General features: G+C 31.0%; 1 protein-coding gene across 1 annotated transcript; it reads right to left on the bottom strand.

The window, feature by feature from the left end:
* Positions 1–5,138: 5,138 nt before the first annotated feature.
* LOC25484415 (WAT1-related protein At5g07050) lies at positions 5,139–7,253 on the bottom strand. The gene is made up of 7 exons (XM_013613222.3): positions 7,011–7,253; positions 6,738–6,800; positions 6,537–6,653; positions 6,208–6,442; positions 5,891–6,052; positions 5,649–5,800; positions 5,139–5,494 (listed from the first exon to the last, which is right to left on the bottom strand). Exons 1-7 carry the CDS (start codon positions 7,214–7,216, stop codon positions 5,371–5,373), a joined length of 1,059 nt encoding a protein of 352 aa, XP_013468676.1. The 5' UTR covers positions 7,217–7,253; the 3' UTR covers positions 5,139–5,370.
* Between the last annotated feature and the right edge of the window lie 12,525 nt (positions 7,254–19,778).

Genomic DNA, 19,778 nt, shown 5'->3' with positions numbered 1-19,778 from the left:
TTCCTTTTTTTTTTTAATAATATTACGTATTGGAAAGGCGGTAGAGCATGGGGGCTTCTGTTGGGTGCCAACCTAGTTGGGATGCTTCAGATTCTCCCGGATGCCTAACTTTCTCTTGGACTTATCGAAAAAAAGAAAAAAAAAAAAAGAATATACTGACGGCGTCGGCACTAATTTTAGTCCTTATTTTTATTTATTTTTTAAAGAGAGAAGCATATTTTTCAAAAAAAAAAAAAAAAAAGAGAGAAGCATATATCATTTTATTATGGGTTAAATATGTTTTTGGTCCCTATAAATATATCAAATTTTTGTTTTAGTCCCTCTAAAATTTTCCTTCAACTTTAAGTCCCTCAAAATTTTTCCATCTTCACTTTTGATCCCTCTTTTAAAGTAAACTCATATGTAGAATTTATATTTTTGAACAAAATTTTGCAAAAAAATTCATAATATTATAAGAGCCTCTCCCAAAAAATATTAGAATTTTTTAACAAAACATGAATCTAATATGAATTTTTATATTTTTTATGGTTAAAAATTCATAATTAATTTATGTTTTGTTAAAAAATTCTAATTATTTTGATGAATTTTTGTTACAATATTCTATACATTTCTTCATAATTTCATTAAAAAAATATAAAAATTAACTTAAAAATAGGGACCAAAAGTAGTGATTGAAAATTTTATAGGGACTAAAAGTTGAAGGAATATTTTAGAGGAACTAAAACGAAAAGTTGGTACATTTATAGGGACCAAAAACACATTTAACTCTTTTATTATTGAAAATATGTTGAATACAATTTGATATTTCTACCAAAATCTGAAAACTATCTGAAAGTGTGACCCCCTTAGTTAATCTATGAGTTGTCTCATTTACTTGTCTTTTTACAAACTCAACACTAGAGTTGACATGATATTGTTCAAAGATAGTTTTACAATTAAGGATAATCACAATTCAAATTTTGTAACCAGAGAAAGATTCAAAAATTTCAATAAATGGAGGTCAAGATTGTCTATTATAAATATTTATTTTATATATATATATAACCAATAAAGGTGACATCATTATATTGTGCAAATTAGGAACAAAAATTATATATGATAAAAATGGCTTCAGTTTTTTTTGTGGTGGTCGGAGTTTGAACTTCAGACCTTTCATATATTATGCATTGTCCCTACCAACTGATCTGAGTTCACGAGGACAAAATGACTTTGGCGAGTTCTTCAAAAGTGATTTGGTTAAGAGGAGGATAAGAAATAAACCAAACTTTTATTTTTTACAAAAGAAATAAACCAAACATAACAAGTGAAGACACGCTTCTTCAAAAAAATAAAAAAAGTGAAGCCACAAAAAGAAGAATTATAATGGAACGTGAGAATATGAGGTGTGGGGTTGATGAATGTGAGAAGTTAAAAAACAATAAATAAAAAATTTGAATCACCGTAAACCTATTAGTTTCCCACTCTAATTTCCCCTTTTTCTTTCATAATACAATACATTTGCCTTTTAATATTAATAACCTTACGCCTCTTGCTTAGAAAGAAAAAGAAAAGAAAAAAAGCCTCTAACGACGAAAACTCAATGAGATGTGTAATTTGAACAATCATTTGTGAGACAATTTTTGGGACAATCATAAATTTACAAATAAAAATATATATTGACTCAGAAATTAAAACAATAGAGAGAAAGTAAAAATATAATAAATATAAATGATATAATTGTACAAATATACTTTCTCAAACTCAATCCGCATACTTTGAATAATAAGTATCATGATGTGATTGTTTTTCTTTAGTGTCGTAAACAAGCTTTTGTGGGGGCAGTATGAAATTGTATGTGGGGTCATCATCTAAATTTATATAGTTATTGGTTATAAAAATAATGTACAAGTGGGATCAACAGCTCCCAATGGCAACAATGTAGATACATGACTCTCTCTAACATCATGATGTGTAGATAAAAAAACTATCTATTACTTTTTTGGCATCAAGCTCAAAATCGATAGGTTCAAAATGTAATTGATGAATCAATTCTAAAGCTGATAACAATCCAAAAGTTTCGCCAACATGTACATCACAAACTGGAGTAAACCATTCAGTTTTTGCCAAAACAAAAGTGCCTACATCATCCCTTATACAAACTCTTATTCCCAGTCTATTATAAAGATGGGAGAAAGAAGCATCAATATTGCACTTAAATATTCCTTCAGTTGGTTTGATCCATTTCACATTTCCTACTTGTCGCGGTTGTGCACATGATGTATTACAAATCTTACATGCATCTTACCAATCATGAAACATAGATTTTACTCTCTCCACAACATATACTTAAGCATCAACTACCTCATTTCATACTCTATTGTTTCTTTGTTTTCAAATACTCCACAACACACAACAAAATAAAGGCACATCTTCCTTAGATAAATCGTGTAATGCTTTGAAGATAATATTCTTGCTATCCATATCTTGTTGTAACAAAATAGAAATAGAAATAGAAGAAAAGAAAGAAAGCATAGTCCAAACATTTAAGCTACCTGGACATTGAAAAAATAAATGAAATGTATCCTCGTTGTCCATCGTACACAGTGTACAGTTCATAGGACATGTGGCTCCTTTATCTTTTAGACGTACACGAGTTGGTAAGCAATTCCTACATATTCTCCACATAATCTTTTTTTACCTTTGGGGAATCTTGAGCTTCCAAATGAGATTCCAAGAGCCTTGTACCTTGAAATGAGATGTATCAAGTAATTCTTACACACAAAAACGGTATGCACTACGAACACAGTATTCACCATGAATTTCTTTTTTCCAGTTGAGTCGATCGTCCGTTACTGATGAGTGTAGTGGTGTGTTCACTATATGTTCAACCACCTTGTGATCAAAAATTGACAAAGGAAAAGTAGATTTCATTCCTTGCGCTCATATAGCATACAAGCTGTGAGATAAGTGTAACATCATTTGCAATCCATTTGTTATATCAAACCTAGATATCCTCACCATCACCTATCCTCTATTGCTTCCGGCTTTGAGAATAAATTTAAAATTACATATGTTTCGCCATACTTAGGCCTAATTTTTGTCCTTATATTTATGGAAAAAGTGCACAATTTTTTTAAAAATGAAGGATAAAAATTGAATAAAATTTATACAGGATTAAACTTTAAATGTCATAATTTTATGGAAACTAGAAATACTTAATAAGAATATTATGTATGGGAACAAAACTGTGTTTTCTTGTTGATTTAAACTTCTAATTAGTGCTATGGACCCTGATTTTTGTTTTTGGTCACACTTTGTACACTGATTTTAAATGCTTGTGCCTGCTAGATGCAATTCATTTTTGCTTTACTATTTCTATTGGTTTCCATCGATGTATATTGTCATCCACGCTACTTTTTCATGCACCAACACTTTTAACATGGTCATCTCTCAGTGCTATTCTTTTTCTTAGAAGAATACATAATCTTTTTCTTTGAGGAATCCATAGAACAAACGATGATCTATATTCTATATTAGAACCAATTGTACCAGTCAACTTGCAATTTCAATGATCTTTAGGTATTGGACCATAGTTATCAAATTGTAGTTCAAATATTATGAATAATTGAATCAAAAGAACTATTTTTTGAATCGTGAATCTAATTTTATATAATTAATAAATTGTAAGATACATTGTCAATAAAATAAATGAAATCTACCTATCTGTTATATTTATTAAAATAAACCCTTAAATCCTGTACCAAAAATAAAAAATAAAAAACCTTAAATCATCTAGTAAAAATGGCGTTTACACCACCACTAAAAGTGGGTACTCTTGCCTTCTCTCCCTCGATCTACCATCTTTCTTACTGGTCTCTGGTGGACAATATGATGTGCCTTAGTAATGAAACATGGTCTCTAACTCGACTCAGCCTTCACATTCAAAATACGGAAAACACGACAAATACTATTAAGACCAGTTTCCAGATTGTCGCAGTTGCTCCTTCAGATTGTATGGTTCGATGGAATAGCAACAATCACGGTTGTCATATTCTCAATGTGGACGGAAGCTGTATAGGAACACCGACTCAAGCTGGTTTTGGGGGTGTTATTCAAAACAGTGCATGTTTCTATCTCTCGGGATTCTCCGGCTTCATTCCAACCTCGACAAATATCTTTCTCTGAAGCATGGGTACTCCAAACATGGAGAAGTACCGGTACCGGGTACATGTACAATACTCATAACTTACATACCTATTTTTACTTAGTTGTTTCGTCGTAGTTGGTGAAAATAGAAACTTACGGGCGGTGGAAAAATAACCAAAATTATTTTCCTTTTTATTGTATTTTAATTCTCTCTCTTGCTTTTGGTGAAAATAGTTGAAGGGTGCACAAAAAAAGTAAAACTCTAAAACAACATGATAATAGAAGTGTAGTAATTCACTTGAAAAATCTTTTTTGTTGATGTTTTATATCAATGTACATGTACCTTCATTTTTTAAAATTTACCGTATTACGTCGTACCCGTACCTATGCATCATAGATATTTTATTGCTTGCAGAGCTCACCACAATTCACTGAGGTTTACTCCTGGCAACGGAAATGGGAATCGAGGAAATGGCTTGCTAATCCGATTCCCTCCTATCCATCAGACTCATCACTGACCAAGCTTCTAAGTATCATGCCTATGTTGTCTTAATCGGATATCAGAGCTCTTCTATCTTCAAGAAATTTCTCTATTCAGCATTGTCTCATAGAAGGAAACCAATGTGTTGACTTCATGGCTAAATTAGGAGCTTTTCTAATGAGGATTTTTCTACCCATCCTACTCCTCCAAGCGACATCCTAACCCTACTTGCGAACGACGCCATGGAAACTTTCTTCCCTAGAGCCTAGGCTTTTTCTTTTCCCTTTTTTCTTGTTTTTCTTTTTGTTTAGCTTTGTAAAAAAAAAAAAAAAAAAAACCCCTTAAATTGTTTTGTTGACATCTAATCAATTTTTTGCAACGTAATAGAAATTATGTCATGTTATTGATATTCTGATGTGTCACACAACACTTGATATTGTAATATTGTTGTGACTCGTTATTTCCAAACGGTTTCGTTTTTTAACTTTTAAGTCTATTTTGTGGTGTGTAATGAGTTATGGAATGCACATTATGATAATCAACTATCTTTTTCTCCTTTGATTGGGAGAGAATCTTATTTAATTTTGTTACTGGTTGTAAAACAGGAAGGTAAAAACGAACTTTGTGAAGCCTTGGTTTTGCAAAAAACGTATATATAGCCAGAATAAACCTACAAATTCTTCCTCAATCCTCATGATGCAAAAACTTTATTCTATTCTCACTTGGATATACACTTCTACAACCTTTCCAGCTAAAGTTACTGATTATACTATGCATTCTGGGTCTTCACTATTGCACTGCTTGGTCTTGAAATCAACATCTTTGTCACCTTCTTTACCCCACAGCAACAAATATAGACCCACGATGACAATAAAACCACCTATGATGCTGAAAATTTAATGAAAAGAAAATTTCAGAAATATTATTATGCTAAAAAATAATGTTATTTTTCTAAGAAAAACGTGTCTACTGACTACGTATTCATAGTTGTAACATTTAGAAGAGTTTAACTTTGATACATTGTCGATGTAAACAAATTTACCTGCCCAAATAAAGTTTTTCACCAAAGACGAAGTATGCTAGAATTGTCACAAATATGGTACAAAGAGGGTTAAACATTGTGACAAAAACTGGTCCTTTTTTCTCAGTGCACCATAGTTGAATGTAGATCAACAAACCACCAGCAACAATTCCCTATCATTGATAATGATTGATGTATAATGTTAGAACTTTATGATTTGGTAGTACTGTTTTAGAAAGATATGAATTATTCATTATACTAACCCCATATATTATGGACCACAAGTCAATGTTGAATCCTATAATCCATGCTGAAGGGTTATTATGTTCTACTATTATTGTGAAAATGGCTGATTGTGCTGCTCCCATAAAGCACATCCATGTAGTGAGTGATAATTGTGCTGGATATCTTTTTAGAGTTGATGCCTGAATATCCAATTTCAATATATTAGAGTTGTAGAAAAATATAAATGTTGCATTTTTAATGAAGATTTTCTACTTTTTTGAATCTATAATCAGTTTCTTTAAAATACTTATGATCATTTGCAAGCTAAAAACTAGTTATGTATTAAGGTGATTACCTGCATAATGTACCATATAGAAAACGTGACACAGCATAAAACTGTAATAAGTGAACCCTTTAACCCACTCTCACTAACAGAAGCACTTTTTGGTTGAATATGGATTAGAGGACTCCACAAATTTCTCATAATAGGTCCCTTGTATAGTGTCATGGTCATAACACCAGTTAAGGATGTCAAGGTCCCAAGTACTTTTGCAATTCCACGTGGATTTTTAATATCAATAACTTCAAACCTGCACTTAAACCAACTCTCTTATATACATACATTAAAAATTACAAATACTCCAAAACATTTTTAGTCAAACCATTATATAAAGAACTTCAAACCTGAGTGCCACTGCAATAATGAAGGTAAGGGAAGCTATGGTATTGAACATGGAAGCAAGAAAGGTTGGAGAAGTATACTTTAAGCTTGCAAAATACAAATTGAGTGCCATGGTGATCCTGCAATAATATTTTTAAATTATACAATTTATGTTTCCATACTTCCATACAATGTAATAACATACATTTTTTATTTGTTCTTACCCTAACAAAGAAAGCACAGAAATTTCCATAAAAAGAGCAAAAGTCAGCTTGGGTCTTACTTTTCTGCAAGAAAAATAACAAGTGCAATTGTCATAAGATAATTGATCAAATGTGATATCATCTATGATCATACCAAATTCAGTTGTTTATTTGAAACAAATAAATTAATTGATATGACTCAAGATTTCTGAGTTTCAAAGTTCAAACTCAAAAAACCAACAAAACTTCTAACTTGAACGTGTTTGAATTGAAGAGAATTAAATGTGCATGTACCTCTCAAGAAAGTACGCAAAAGGGAGCATCACAACACCGGCGAAAATATGTCGATATGTAACATAAACATAAGGACTCATTCCATGATTGAAGGAAGCTTCACTGATAAAATATAAGAAGGTATAGCCAACTTGGGCTAAGACCATGATCAAGTGTGGCTTGAACTTCTTGAATCCAAGCAGAGGAGAAAATATTTTTTGCTCCATAAGTTCAGAGATGTGAATGTGATGATGTTTCTTTTCTAAACTTATTTAGAAGCATAACTCATGCACATTATATATATAGCTTAGGTGATGGGTTTATTTAATTTAATGGCTTAAATATGTATTTCATTCTTGCAATTAAGGGTCGTTTAAAAATTGGTCTCTGTATTCGTTAATCCTTGCAAACTAGCCTTGCAATCATTAATCATTTAAAATTTCATCCTTTGACCAACTTAATCATTGCCACGTCACTAATTTGATGACGTGGCAATCACTGCCACATATGAAATTCCAATTTTACCCTTAAAAATAGGACAAAATATTGAAGAAAGAATTGGAAACCCAAGGATAAAATTGGAATGTCATGTGTGACAGTAATTGCCACGTCGTCAAATTAGTGATGTGGCAGTGATTAAGTGGGGAGAGAGACGAAATTTTAAATGATTAAACAATGCAAGAGTAAACTGTCAGGATTAGCGATTACAGGGACCAATTTTTAAACGATTCCTAATTGCAAGGATGAATACATACTTATTTAATTAATTGAATGTGATTCCTAAATGCACTATTTATGGTATCCTGTTCTTATTAAAATCCTAATATAAAGATTTATTCAAATTCCTGACTAGGAGTATGTAAAACAACAGTACTCATAGAATCCAAGACACTAGATATATTGTGAATTATCATTGTCAAAAAATTACTGGTTGAGTGTTACATGACCAATATTATAAGTGCATGTAATTGTTATAAAATCAAAAAGGATCACTCAATTTTAAACAGAATGAGTTCTCCCTACTTGCTTGAACTGGTCATTAGGAATAAACTTGACTAGAAAACGATATTTGACTATTACCTTAGGGGGTATAATGTTATCTTAATAAATTTAAACATAATAAATTAAATCAATAATAATTGACGAACTCGCTTGGGTTGGTCTAGTAGTATTGACTTTGGATTGGAGTGTGCTCCTCCTCAAGGTCTTAGGTTTAATTTTCTTTGATGACAATTTGGGTTGGCTAAATTAGCTTTTTCTAAAATAATTGACATAAGTATGTTATTGTTACATATTAAATTTATTACTAACATGCAATTGTTCAACTCTCAAGAATAGAATATGTACATATATCTTGTCAAAAAAAAAAAAAAATATGTACATATATATGTTAATATTTTTTTAACTTTCAATTTATTTACTCGATATATATGTGGGTGTAATTTTTTTATATTACAAGACACTTGTAAATTATATTACAAGACACATGTAAATTATATTACAAGACACTTGTAAATCATTTTATCAAAAACAAAAGACACATGTAAATCATGAACCAATATGACTAGTCCCACTCATATATCTGAATGGGACCTTTTTTTTTTTTGTTGCTCTTTTTTAGGACCTGTCCAACTTTGATATGTAATTATTTTTTATAAAAACAAATTTTTATTGATCACGATGTAACTAGGATAAGATGTGGAAAGCCACCTCAAACAAGTGAAATTCTTGGTCACATTTCTTTATTCTTTTTTGCAAATCTTTGTTTTCCGAAAGCATTTATCGCCAAATTGAACAATGGTGTGTGTCGTTTTCTTTAGAAAGATATTGTGGGTTCTGCCAAAGTAATCATTTGAATTTTTGACTCAAAAATGCTAATAGCATTTCATTTATAATGATATGTTGAATACATGTAGAAAATCCCCAATATTTTTATATTTTGATTCAATTGTTACATTTAATACAACCATGTTTGGATTGGATGCCTAACATTACAAGAAAATAAAGAATAAGAATATTAAAATTAAAAAGGTAGTAGTACATATTGAAACAAATAAAAATGGATTGAATCAGTCCACAAATACTAACTTAACTTGCAAAAGAACCGAAGTTACCAGCAATTAAAGTTCCAACTTTGATTCCTTTGCTTGAGTGTGTAAGTTTTTTTTAAGTGATTATTGTGATTTCGTCTATAAAAAAAAGATATTGAATCAATTGTAGATCGGTTTTCAACTTAGTTCAATCAGAATATTGATCAAATGAGTTAGAATCGACCAATAAACTGGTCTTTTTATGTATTTAATTTATTGAATCGATCTATTCAATTGTATATTAAAATATAGGTAATAACTCGTTTGACGTGTTCCGTAAGTGTAGCTCAGTTATTAACTATCAAAGACATTATTTGCAAGGGTCGGGGTTCGAACCTCAAATTCCCTACTTCTCCACACTTTAAAAAGTGTGTGATCTAACCAATATACTACTTGATAAAAAAAAATATTACGCCTTTGGTGTTTATGATACCAAAAAGTTTTTCTTTTTTGAGAGATGATACCAAAATGATAATAATTGAATAAGAGGTGTTTTATTTGAACATCCATTTATATAATAACTTTTGAAACAACCAAAATTTTATCAAAAAAGCGGGGTTTCGACATAAAAATCAAAACAATAAAGAAAGGAAAAACATAATGCAAGTAAGAGAAAAAATTGATTGTTTATTGTCCATTGGATTATGTATTTATAACACCATGACTACCATGTTTTGCGGCCAAAAACTCCTTTAGTTGGCTATGATGCATTTCGCTATCCCTTCTTGACAAATTCCTTCTGGACGTATAGTACCACTCTTGTTCAAATATCATTTATCATTAAATAAAGAGAAATGATATTTGAACATCTATTTTATGACAACTTTTGTGACAACTTTCTCTCTCATACTCACATTACTTTTTACTTTATCTCTCTATTGTTTTGGTTTTCGTGCAAATACCAACTTTTTCTTTGTAAATTATGATTGTTCCAAAAGTTGTCAACCAAATAGTTGTTCAAATAACACTCCTCTTAAATAAATGTAGACATTACAAGATGGACCAACAAAATTCCATAGACTACTGCTTTCTTTGCCAAGTCATCAACGTTGCCACCTCATTTTCAGTATGTCTTGGTCTACCGATCCCTAGGTTTGTCCCTTTGGTAGGAACAAGATTTCATAAGCATGTGGATGGATGGAACTATATAAAAATCTTTATTAAAGAAAGAAATTGGTAATCGTTGCCCGAGTGAGTACCGGTTAAATATATTAAAAAAGAAAGTTACATCCTCCGATCATCAATATAAACAAAAATTTAATTTTTAGATTCATTCATTAAATTATATGTAGTCCTAATCCATAATACATATTTTTAAATAGGTCATCTATTCTAGAACAAATGGAGTATTTATTTTATTATTTCCTTTTCCAAGTTGTGCATATTAATTCATTGTTCATTTGGATGCATAACCCACGACCATGGAGTAATTTTACACAGCTCATGTATCTTTGCTTTGGAGCTCACGACTTGGATTTGCATTTTAAAAACTCTTGTTTATTTGGATTTGCCAATCACGTTTACAGGCTTTACTCCATGATTAATAATTGAATTAATATGATAGTGAGTCATCACAAAGTCAATTCAAAGCTTGGCAAAGATCAAAAAAATCAATTACTCCCTCGTATCAAAATATAAGTAAATTTTATTTTTTAGATTCATTCAATTAATGATGTTTTGAATGAACCTAAAAAATAAAATTTGCTTATATTTTAAAACGGATGGAGTATCTGATTGAAATTCCAATTATGATTTGACATTTAGTTGGTGGAGTTAGCTATTTGGTTTTATGTCTCATTTTATGTCTCATAACTCATCAACACGCATTTAGAGCTATAATTTATTTGAAATTGGATTACATATACCGATAATTTAGAGCATCCACAATAGAGACATTCAATCTTGAGGTCTTAAACGGGTCTCACATATACACATCATTTTTTTATAATTTTTTAATAATAGTATCTAATAGGTACTCAATCACTCCAATAGAGAACCTCTAACAAAAAGCTTAAATGGGTCCCACTAATAACTCTTTATCATTTACATTTCAACAAAAGCAACTCAACAGTGATTATTTTATTAAAAAGTGATGCGGGACCCACTTAAGAATGGAGGTCTTAAGTAAGACCTTGGGTCTTAAGAGACCTCCAAAACTTTTTCCCACAATAGGAGTATCTATTAGGTTACCGTGTCTTGAATGGTGAAGATCTCACCAATGTGGATGGTCTCTATAGATGAGATAATTTAATTGTTAATAAGGCTTACAGAATGATTGGTGAGATTCCCACTAGGTTTATGCTTATTAGTTGAAAACGGTCCCACTTTGATAATTTTGAATTTTTGTGATATTAATGATTTTTTTAGAGAGAATGATATTAATGATTTTGTCTCTATATCTTTTTTAATCATTTTATCTCGATAAAATAATTTATTTTGATTATTTATATATCATTCTCTTTCATCAAAATAACCTAAGTCGTCAAAATCGTCAAAACTTAAAATCTTTCAAATATTTTCAGTCCAACCTCCTTTGATAGGATGGATACAATTGAATATAGATGACTCTTTTAAAAGAGAGTGGTCCAAACATGAGATTATTCTAAATTTATTTGGCATAGTAGTGCCTATGGGTAGTATGTCTCAAATATGCTAGCCATCTTAATTTTAGAGTAGTGGAGTTACCCGTTGATTAGCAGGTGGTGCTAAAATCTCTAACCTCTAATGAGAATGGTAGGTCCCTTGTTGAGAAAAATGGTCGGTCATATATTTGTGAAACTAATCAATATTTGGATGCAATTAGTTGCTCGATGACTTTTAAAAGTGTTTAACTACGAGTCTTATCTGTCTCAGTTTAATCGGTTGTTGGATTGTTAACGTATTTGTAATTACCCTTTGTTTAATTTCTATGTAGTTTTTTTTTTTTTCTCTGGATTTAAGCCCTCTTATAATTATTATTAAAAATTAATTTATTTGGAGTTTGGCCTCTATTTATTAATATTTTGTTTTCTTTTTAAATTAAATTAATTTTTTTTTAAAGGAACGAGGTTGAATTTTATTGAGAAAAAAACTATAAATTGTTCTCTTTATTTTTATTTTTCTTGCTGCTAACTCTCTACTTTTTAGGAGACCAAGACACTAGTAATACAAAGTTCGATTCAAAGGTAAATAAGATTTGATGGAGAATTGTTTCACCTAAAAAAAAAACTTAAATCCCCCAAACAATTTGTTCTCTTTAGTTCTAAAGAGTCGTTTTCTGAAGTTAGATATTTTGGTGGTGGCGATCATCCTTAATTTATGAAATGGAACCACTAAAAAAAATTCTAAGGTATACCCAAAATTTTGAGTGTACTGGTGCACCAAACCTTTAAATTAATAATTAAATTTGTTGTGTTTTATAGAAAAAGAATCATTTTCTGTCGTTGACAATTATAATACTTAAATCCTATTTACCAAAAGCAACGACAAATGTAAAATTGATTTTTTTTTAATTTTTATTACTCATAAGAAAGAATATTGATTATTTTTTATTAAAAAATGTTAAAAATTTAATATGATTCTTATAAATAATGAAATGACGTTTTTTCCTTATGAAATGATGTTTTCTAAAATATAATGTTGACAAATAGCTATTTATTTCTTAAAATGATCGTTAATTTATAAATTTATGAAGTGAGAGTACCGATACACCTCAATTTGTGAGGTGTACTGTAGAAGTTCCCAAAAATAAATTCACTATGTCAATTTTATTTATTTATTTGGAAATAAAAGAGGGTGTAAGCCCGATTCCGTGGATTTGGTCACTGAAATATTTCACAGTAAAAAACAAAAGTTACTGGAATATTTCATGTGTTTAGCGACCAATTTAACATTTAATTTTCCTCCATAAAAACAACTAATTTTCAAATCAATCTATAAATTAAGCTACTAAATTATTTTTCCACCGATATAAGATCTATCTTAGAATGCCGTAAACACACCCGTTGTCCATGGGATTGACCAATTTTCTTTTATTTTTGGTCTCTTCATTTTATTTTTATTTTTATTTTGGTACAAAAGAGAGCTAGAAACCCAAAAGAAAAGATAAAACTAAAAACTAAAAATCTAAACGCACATTTTTATGAATACATGTCCCAGAAATATCTTAAAAAATGAGTCTTTTGACACTTTCTAGGAGGTGTCTTCGTTACAAGAAGATTCCAAAATTCTGAATAGAGGTTGAAATTTATTAGTCAATCAACAATTCTCTTGTTTTGGTGTAAAGTGCGAGTAACCTGAAGACTTAAATCATGAAGACGTAAACTACAAACTTGTTACTTGATAAAATTATAAGGACATTTAGATAAACTAATTAACTTTTATTAATTCTGAAAAGAAAGTTATTCATTGTAACCTAAACTATTGTGAACTGTGTAACCAAAAAAAACTATTGTGAACTGACCGTTTTTTTTATATGGGTCAAAATACAGCTGAATTTGATCGCCCTATCTATTTATGGCATTTTTTGTCAAATTAATGTTTATATATATATATATATGGAAACTTCAGGTGATCCTCCAAAAAATATTTAACGTGCTCATTGATTCCTTTTAGGGTGCGTCTCTATTTTTGTGGGTAATAACGACAAAAAAGGAAAATTTGAAACCTCTAAATGGACGACACGTCGACCAACAGATTAAAGAAATAACAGTAGGAATAAAAAAACATCAAAATAAATATTATATACTATCCATATTTAAAAAAAAATAAAAAATACATATTATATACTATCCTATGATTAGATAGGGTCAACTCAAATTTAATTCATTTTACTTTGTGAAAAAAAGTCAACTCAAATTTTGCTCCTTAATTTCTCGCTTAATTAGAGTTGATAGCTTTCTCATTCCTCGAAAGAAATGAATGAGTAGATTATAAAAGAGATAAACATAAAAAATAAAATAAAATAAAAAATTATCGAACTTATTTTCAAAAATATCTTAATAAGGGAAATGGTCAATCCAGCGAGAAAATCAATCACGAGAGCATCTCGAAAGTACATAGCACTGCTTTATTGTTTTGTAACTGCCTGAAGGTAAGTGGGATCTGTTTTTTTTTTTTTTTTTTTGTTATTAAAGCCTTTTCACAATCGGGATACATTTGCGAGAAAAATCTCACGATGTATAGCACTGCTGTTTTAATAAATGTGTTTCATCAACCTTACACATGTATCTATCACTTCATTAATGAAATCTTACCTTTTGAAAATTTTCACAAGTTGTCATATTTTGAAAATTGCATAAACGGTTTTTGAAGGGTATGAATTGAACCATACATCAAAAAAAAAATTATCCATGTTTGTTGGGAAGTTGGGGGTTTCATTTTCTTCGTTTTTTTAAAAGAAATGAATGAATGGTTTATGAGAGAGGTGGACGCAAATAGAAAATAGAGGGTGTTTGCGGTGTGTGTTGGTTCGGTTTTGAGGATAAAAGTCATCCAAACTGCAAGATAAAAAAACATGCAGTTTGGTTTGGTTCGGTTGACTTTAAAAATAGAATCTGAACCAAAACAAACAAATGCGGTTTGTGTTGGATCGGTTGGTGTGATTTTTTTCGAGACGATACAATTTTTTGTTTCCAACATTAAAATCAAGTTAAAAAGTTTAAACACAACATATTTTCAACAATGTTTTAAATTTCATTAAATATTACAATTTCATTTTACAATGTTTCCAACAACATAGACCAAGTTAAAAACATGGACAAAACATAATCCTATTTTGTAAGAAATGCAAAAGACTAAGATTTTCTCATTCTCTAAAATTTCAAGTAGCACATAAATATGTTTTTTAAATAAAAATCAAAGTTGGAATCTAACAAGAGAAAGAATGCGTCGTTTTATAAAAGTTTTCATTAAGTTTCTATGATTATTGATCTAGGTGAGATATATTTAATTAACATTTTTCTTATGTTGCGGTTTGGTTTGATTCTGTTCGATTGGTAAAATGAAAACCACAAACCAAACCAAACCATGCGGTTGAACAAAAAAATGATCTTATTACATCCGAACCAAATGCGGTTTTTTGTGGTTTGAGTTGGTTCGATTTGTGGTTTTTCAATTGGGTTGGTTCGGTTTTAAACACCGCTAGTTACATATATCACTTTAATAGATGACATTTTATATGGAGGAATGTTAGGGTCACACCCTCTAACACACTCCTCTAACACACCCCAATAAAAAATTGCCACATCATCCATTAATTTTGCTTGATGACTAATATTTTGATTTGCACAGAAGGGATGATGACCCTTTTTTCCCTCTTCATTTTCGTTCTTTTGTTGTGCTTATTACTACCATGTTTTAGTTGAAGGTTAGGGATGGAAGAAAAATAAGATAAATTAAACCCCACGAAATGATTCACATTTACAGAGTTTTGATCTATGTATCCTTGGACCCATGGAATTTGTAGAGAGAGAGAGAGAGAGAGAGGGGAGCGATGCAGATTTGTGTGTATGAATTGTGCAGGAAAATTCAAAAAGAAAGAGTTGTTTCTCAACCTGTACAACCAGTCAACAAGTATAGTAAAAAAATTAATGGATGATGTGACAACTGACAACTTTTTATTGGGTGTGTTAGAGGGTGTGACCCTAACATTCATCTTTTATATGAATCAAGTAGTTAAACTCAACTATTCAATAAATTCTATCAAAAGACGAATTTTCGAGAGAAATCGAGTTTCATTAATAGATGAGACAATTTTTGATCAAACTTTATTTCTCTTTCAGCTGAACTTCAGATTACTAAGTCATATTTTTCTAAGAATCGAAAGATTAACACCAAAAGAAAATAAAAAAATTATATTAAAAAAAATTTCACGAGTTGCCCCGTTTTGATAATTGCATTAACTATTTTTTATCCTTACAACAATAAAATGATCCATTTAGAAGTTCAGAGTTTATATTTTATCTTTTTCTCAAAAAGAAATTAATGAATCATTATAAGAGAGATAGACACAAATAAAAAAAATTCCAGATTATTTTTCAAAAATATTTTAATAACCGTGATTCATCAATCTTCCATTTGTATCCATCATTTTCATAAATGAAATCTTACTTGCATCAAGAAAGTCTTCACAAGCTGTCCCATTTTAAAAGATATATAAACTATCTTTGAAGATATGATATGACTCGTGCACCAATAATATGATCCATAACTGTTGAGCTATTATATTAAATTTTAAAATCTAATCCCTTTGATTTTCATATCTGTACACAATGCACTTAATTTGTTGGAAAAAAAAAAAAAACAAGCACTACTTTTATTTGGAACAAACAAGCACTACTTTTATTAGGTGTATATTTTAAAAACGTATTAGTTCAAAGCAGTTTAATCGATCTTTAATTAGTGCATGACCAGTGTGAAGCACTCGAGCAATAATAAGTAACCCCTAGCATGCATGAATGAATACAAGTTATCATCATAATTCATTTTGTCTTTTTTTTTTTTTTTTTGGATAAGCACATAATTCATTTCTTTATTACTACTCCATCCCTAATTATAAGACCCTTTTGAAAAAAATTGTCCCTTTTTATAAGACTTATTTGCTATTTCCAACTACATTAATTATTCCTTTACATACATGCCCCTATTTATTATACATCTTTTTCTTCAAATTTTTTTTTTTTGATAAGGCAAGAGTCGAATGACATAAAAAAAGGAATAGAAGACAGTCCAACGGAGTTGGAATGACTTGCAGATTCCGGTCTATGTCAGGTGCTCATATATATATTATTAAAAAAAGGGAAAAAATAAAGACAAAAAAGAACTGGGAGGACATAAACCTAACCCAGTCAATCCACACAAAGTGTATGTCAACCCAACCGGGTGATACAAAGAAATAAAAACAACATCGGTGAATGTCTAACTTGCGGTGTATGGACCAACCGTCAACACGAAATGGATCCAAGAACCGACAACTCCTTGCGACAACAACAAGCATAATGTCTCCATCGAGCCAAACAATCTAACATCAAAGACTGGTGAGGATTTTGAAACCTCCCCAAAGTTATAGTGCCAAACTTCGTGAAGGTGAGAGATTCGTCCGCCAACACGGATACATAACCCACGCCTACAACCCGTTATGCTGCGACTGAAAGCTTCACGACCATTTCTAGCCAAAACTAATAGAAAGCAACTCAAATCCAATTGAAAGCCAAATCGAGGGATAGTCAATCAACGAGTCTGAGCACCGCGAGCACCGCCAACACGGTAACACCCGCACCCACCATTCACAACAACAACGGACAACAGGTACGTGACCATTTCTAGCCTAGAAGACCTGTTACGAAGCACATCATGATCTTGGAGGAGCAATACATTTGCGAGCATCATGATCAAACCAGAGACGGATCTGAACAAAACCAAACCCATCTTTTCAGTCATGGTATATGAACTGACCGTCAACACGGACAGATCCACGGACCACTACCCCTGCAACAACAAAGCACAACAAGCATTACGGCTCTTTCGAGCACAACAAACTTTGACTATAGTGACGAGACATCTGAACCACGTCAAGACGAATCAGCACAGCAGCACAACGAGTCTTATGATTCAACAAAAGCATGGCGTGTCCCCTGAAGTCAGCCACACTGTCTTTTTTAGAGCTCCGGTAGCATGAACCACCGCCTTTGAGACCAAATCCAAATCAAAAGCCTAGATTTTGAACGAACCACCGCGAATGAGAAACCAAAAGCAGGGTACGTTTGTAGGAACACCATCGTGGGTGGTGGTGACAACAAAGAACCCGATCGGTTTGGTGATGACGCAGCCGCGAGGCTGATCGCATCACCGGCAACCGCAACTACATGGTGGAAGTAGAAGTTGGATTATGGGGTAAGGCTGAAGAGGCAGCGGTGAAGGAAACCTGTAGAGAGAGGTCAGAGACTGAAGGGGGATGCGGTTAAAAAATTAAAAATCGCTGGAATATGTAGTTGTAGGAGTGAATTGAGTATGTTTGTTGAAGGAAAATGAATATTCGTTGAATGAACAAAGATCAGTGGCGGCCAATCTCTGATTTGTAATCTCTACCAAAAATATCAACCGGAGGGAGGTATTACAAACCATCTCTCTCTTTTAAAGGATAAAATTGTAAAAACAATAGTAATTACAAACAAATTTAATACAAATATCTACTATCTTAATTCCCGTTATTTTTTTCAAAAGGACCCTATAATTAGGGACGGAGGTAGTATTACTTAATCAAATCATATACATCCAAATCTAGAAAGAAAAAAAAAATAATAATAATATATTCCATTTTGCTTTTCTTTCTTAATGGAAAAACGCTTTATTGAATTTCTTGAATTGTGTTAGTTGAATTTGCGTACGGTGTGCATAGTGTTGGTATGTTAACAAGTAAATTACAAGAGCAATAAGTTCTCCACTAACTAATTTGAAAACTTCTTACTTTAGGGTTTTTTCTTTTTTGAAGGATACTTTAGGGTTTATTTATTTTCACACTTTATTTTACTTTACACTATGCCTTTATAATTTACTATAATAACAACATGATGTTTTTGGTCCAGGTAAGGAGAATGATTATCCAAAAGGTAAAATTTTAAGTTAGAGTTTGTAAATGGAATAAATAGGTCATGAAGAGTTTTATCTTGAGCCACCCGACTCAGTTCAGAATCTTCAGATTGAATATAGATAATAGGTTAAAATATGATTTTGGTCCTTGCAAATATGTCTCGTTTTGATTTTAGTCATTGTAAAATTCTTTTGTTGTTTTTGGTCCCTGCAAAATAGTCCCTGCAGGGACTATTTTCAAAAACAAAATATAAATCACAGAAGAGTTTATCAAAGTGGAACAAAAAACATTAAATCATATTTACTCAAGATCATCGAACTTCATAGGCAAATCATTGGTTGACTGAACACCAATTTTGTATTATGTGAGTTCTCCCTTTGAAGGTAATACTCCAATAATATCTTACAAAAATGTGAAAGGTGAAATTAATATCCAATGCAATAAAAAAAACTATAACAAATAAATAGGCAATAGATTTTTTTTTTTTAATAAAAAAAACTCATTAAAAAATACCAATTAGGTGTGAATCTTCTTCATTCTTAAATTTAAAAATTTCATCATATGATATGAACTTGAATGCATAAAAAGGAACAACTGAGTCATCAATAGGCTCCACAATGTCGCATCCCTAAAAAATAGTCTATAATCATGACAAATTGATTTAAATTTATAATTGTTCTTTGAAACAGAGATATTTGTTATCTCATAACACATTCCCTCAACCAGCATAGATTAATATTTTGCGACTTTATAACTCCACACAGTGCATTGAATTTTGCTCCCCTAGAATATTAGAACTTAGAAGCAACAAAAGTCAACAAAAAAATGTGAATAACTATACATTGAACTGTTCTAAAAGCAATAATAATGTAAAGAATAATATATATATACTATTGATTATTTCACTCATCGGATTTCAAGCACACTCCCAGACTGGAATTGGATATATATTATTCTATATGGTGTTAGGTATACGGCATCAAAAATCTGATATTTTTTCCTTATTAAGAACTATTGAGTATAAAAGTTGAACCCTCTTATTTTGGTTTAACAACTCACACTATGAAGATAATATGATAAATGTGTAAATGCATGTTTCTTGTGGATCAATAATCCGGACTTCACCAAGCT

This window comes from Medicago truncatula, chromosome 1 (genome assembly GCF_003473485.1).
Source record: "Medicago truncatula cultivar Jemalong A17 chromosome 1, MtrunA17r5.0-ANR, whole genome shotgun sequence".
Taxonomy (NCBI): Eukaryota; Viridiplantae; Streptophyta; class Magnoliopsida; order Fabales; family Fabaceae; genus Medicago; species Medicago truncatula.
The sequence above is the reverse complement of the archived record's forward strand: the minus strand, read 5'-3'. Positions and strand labels throughout refer to the sequence as shown.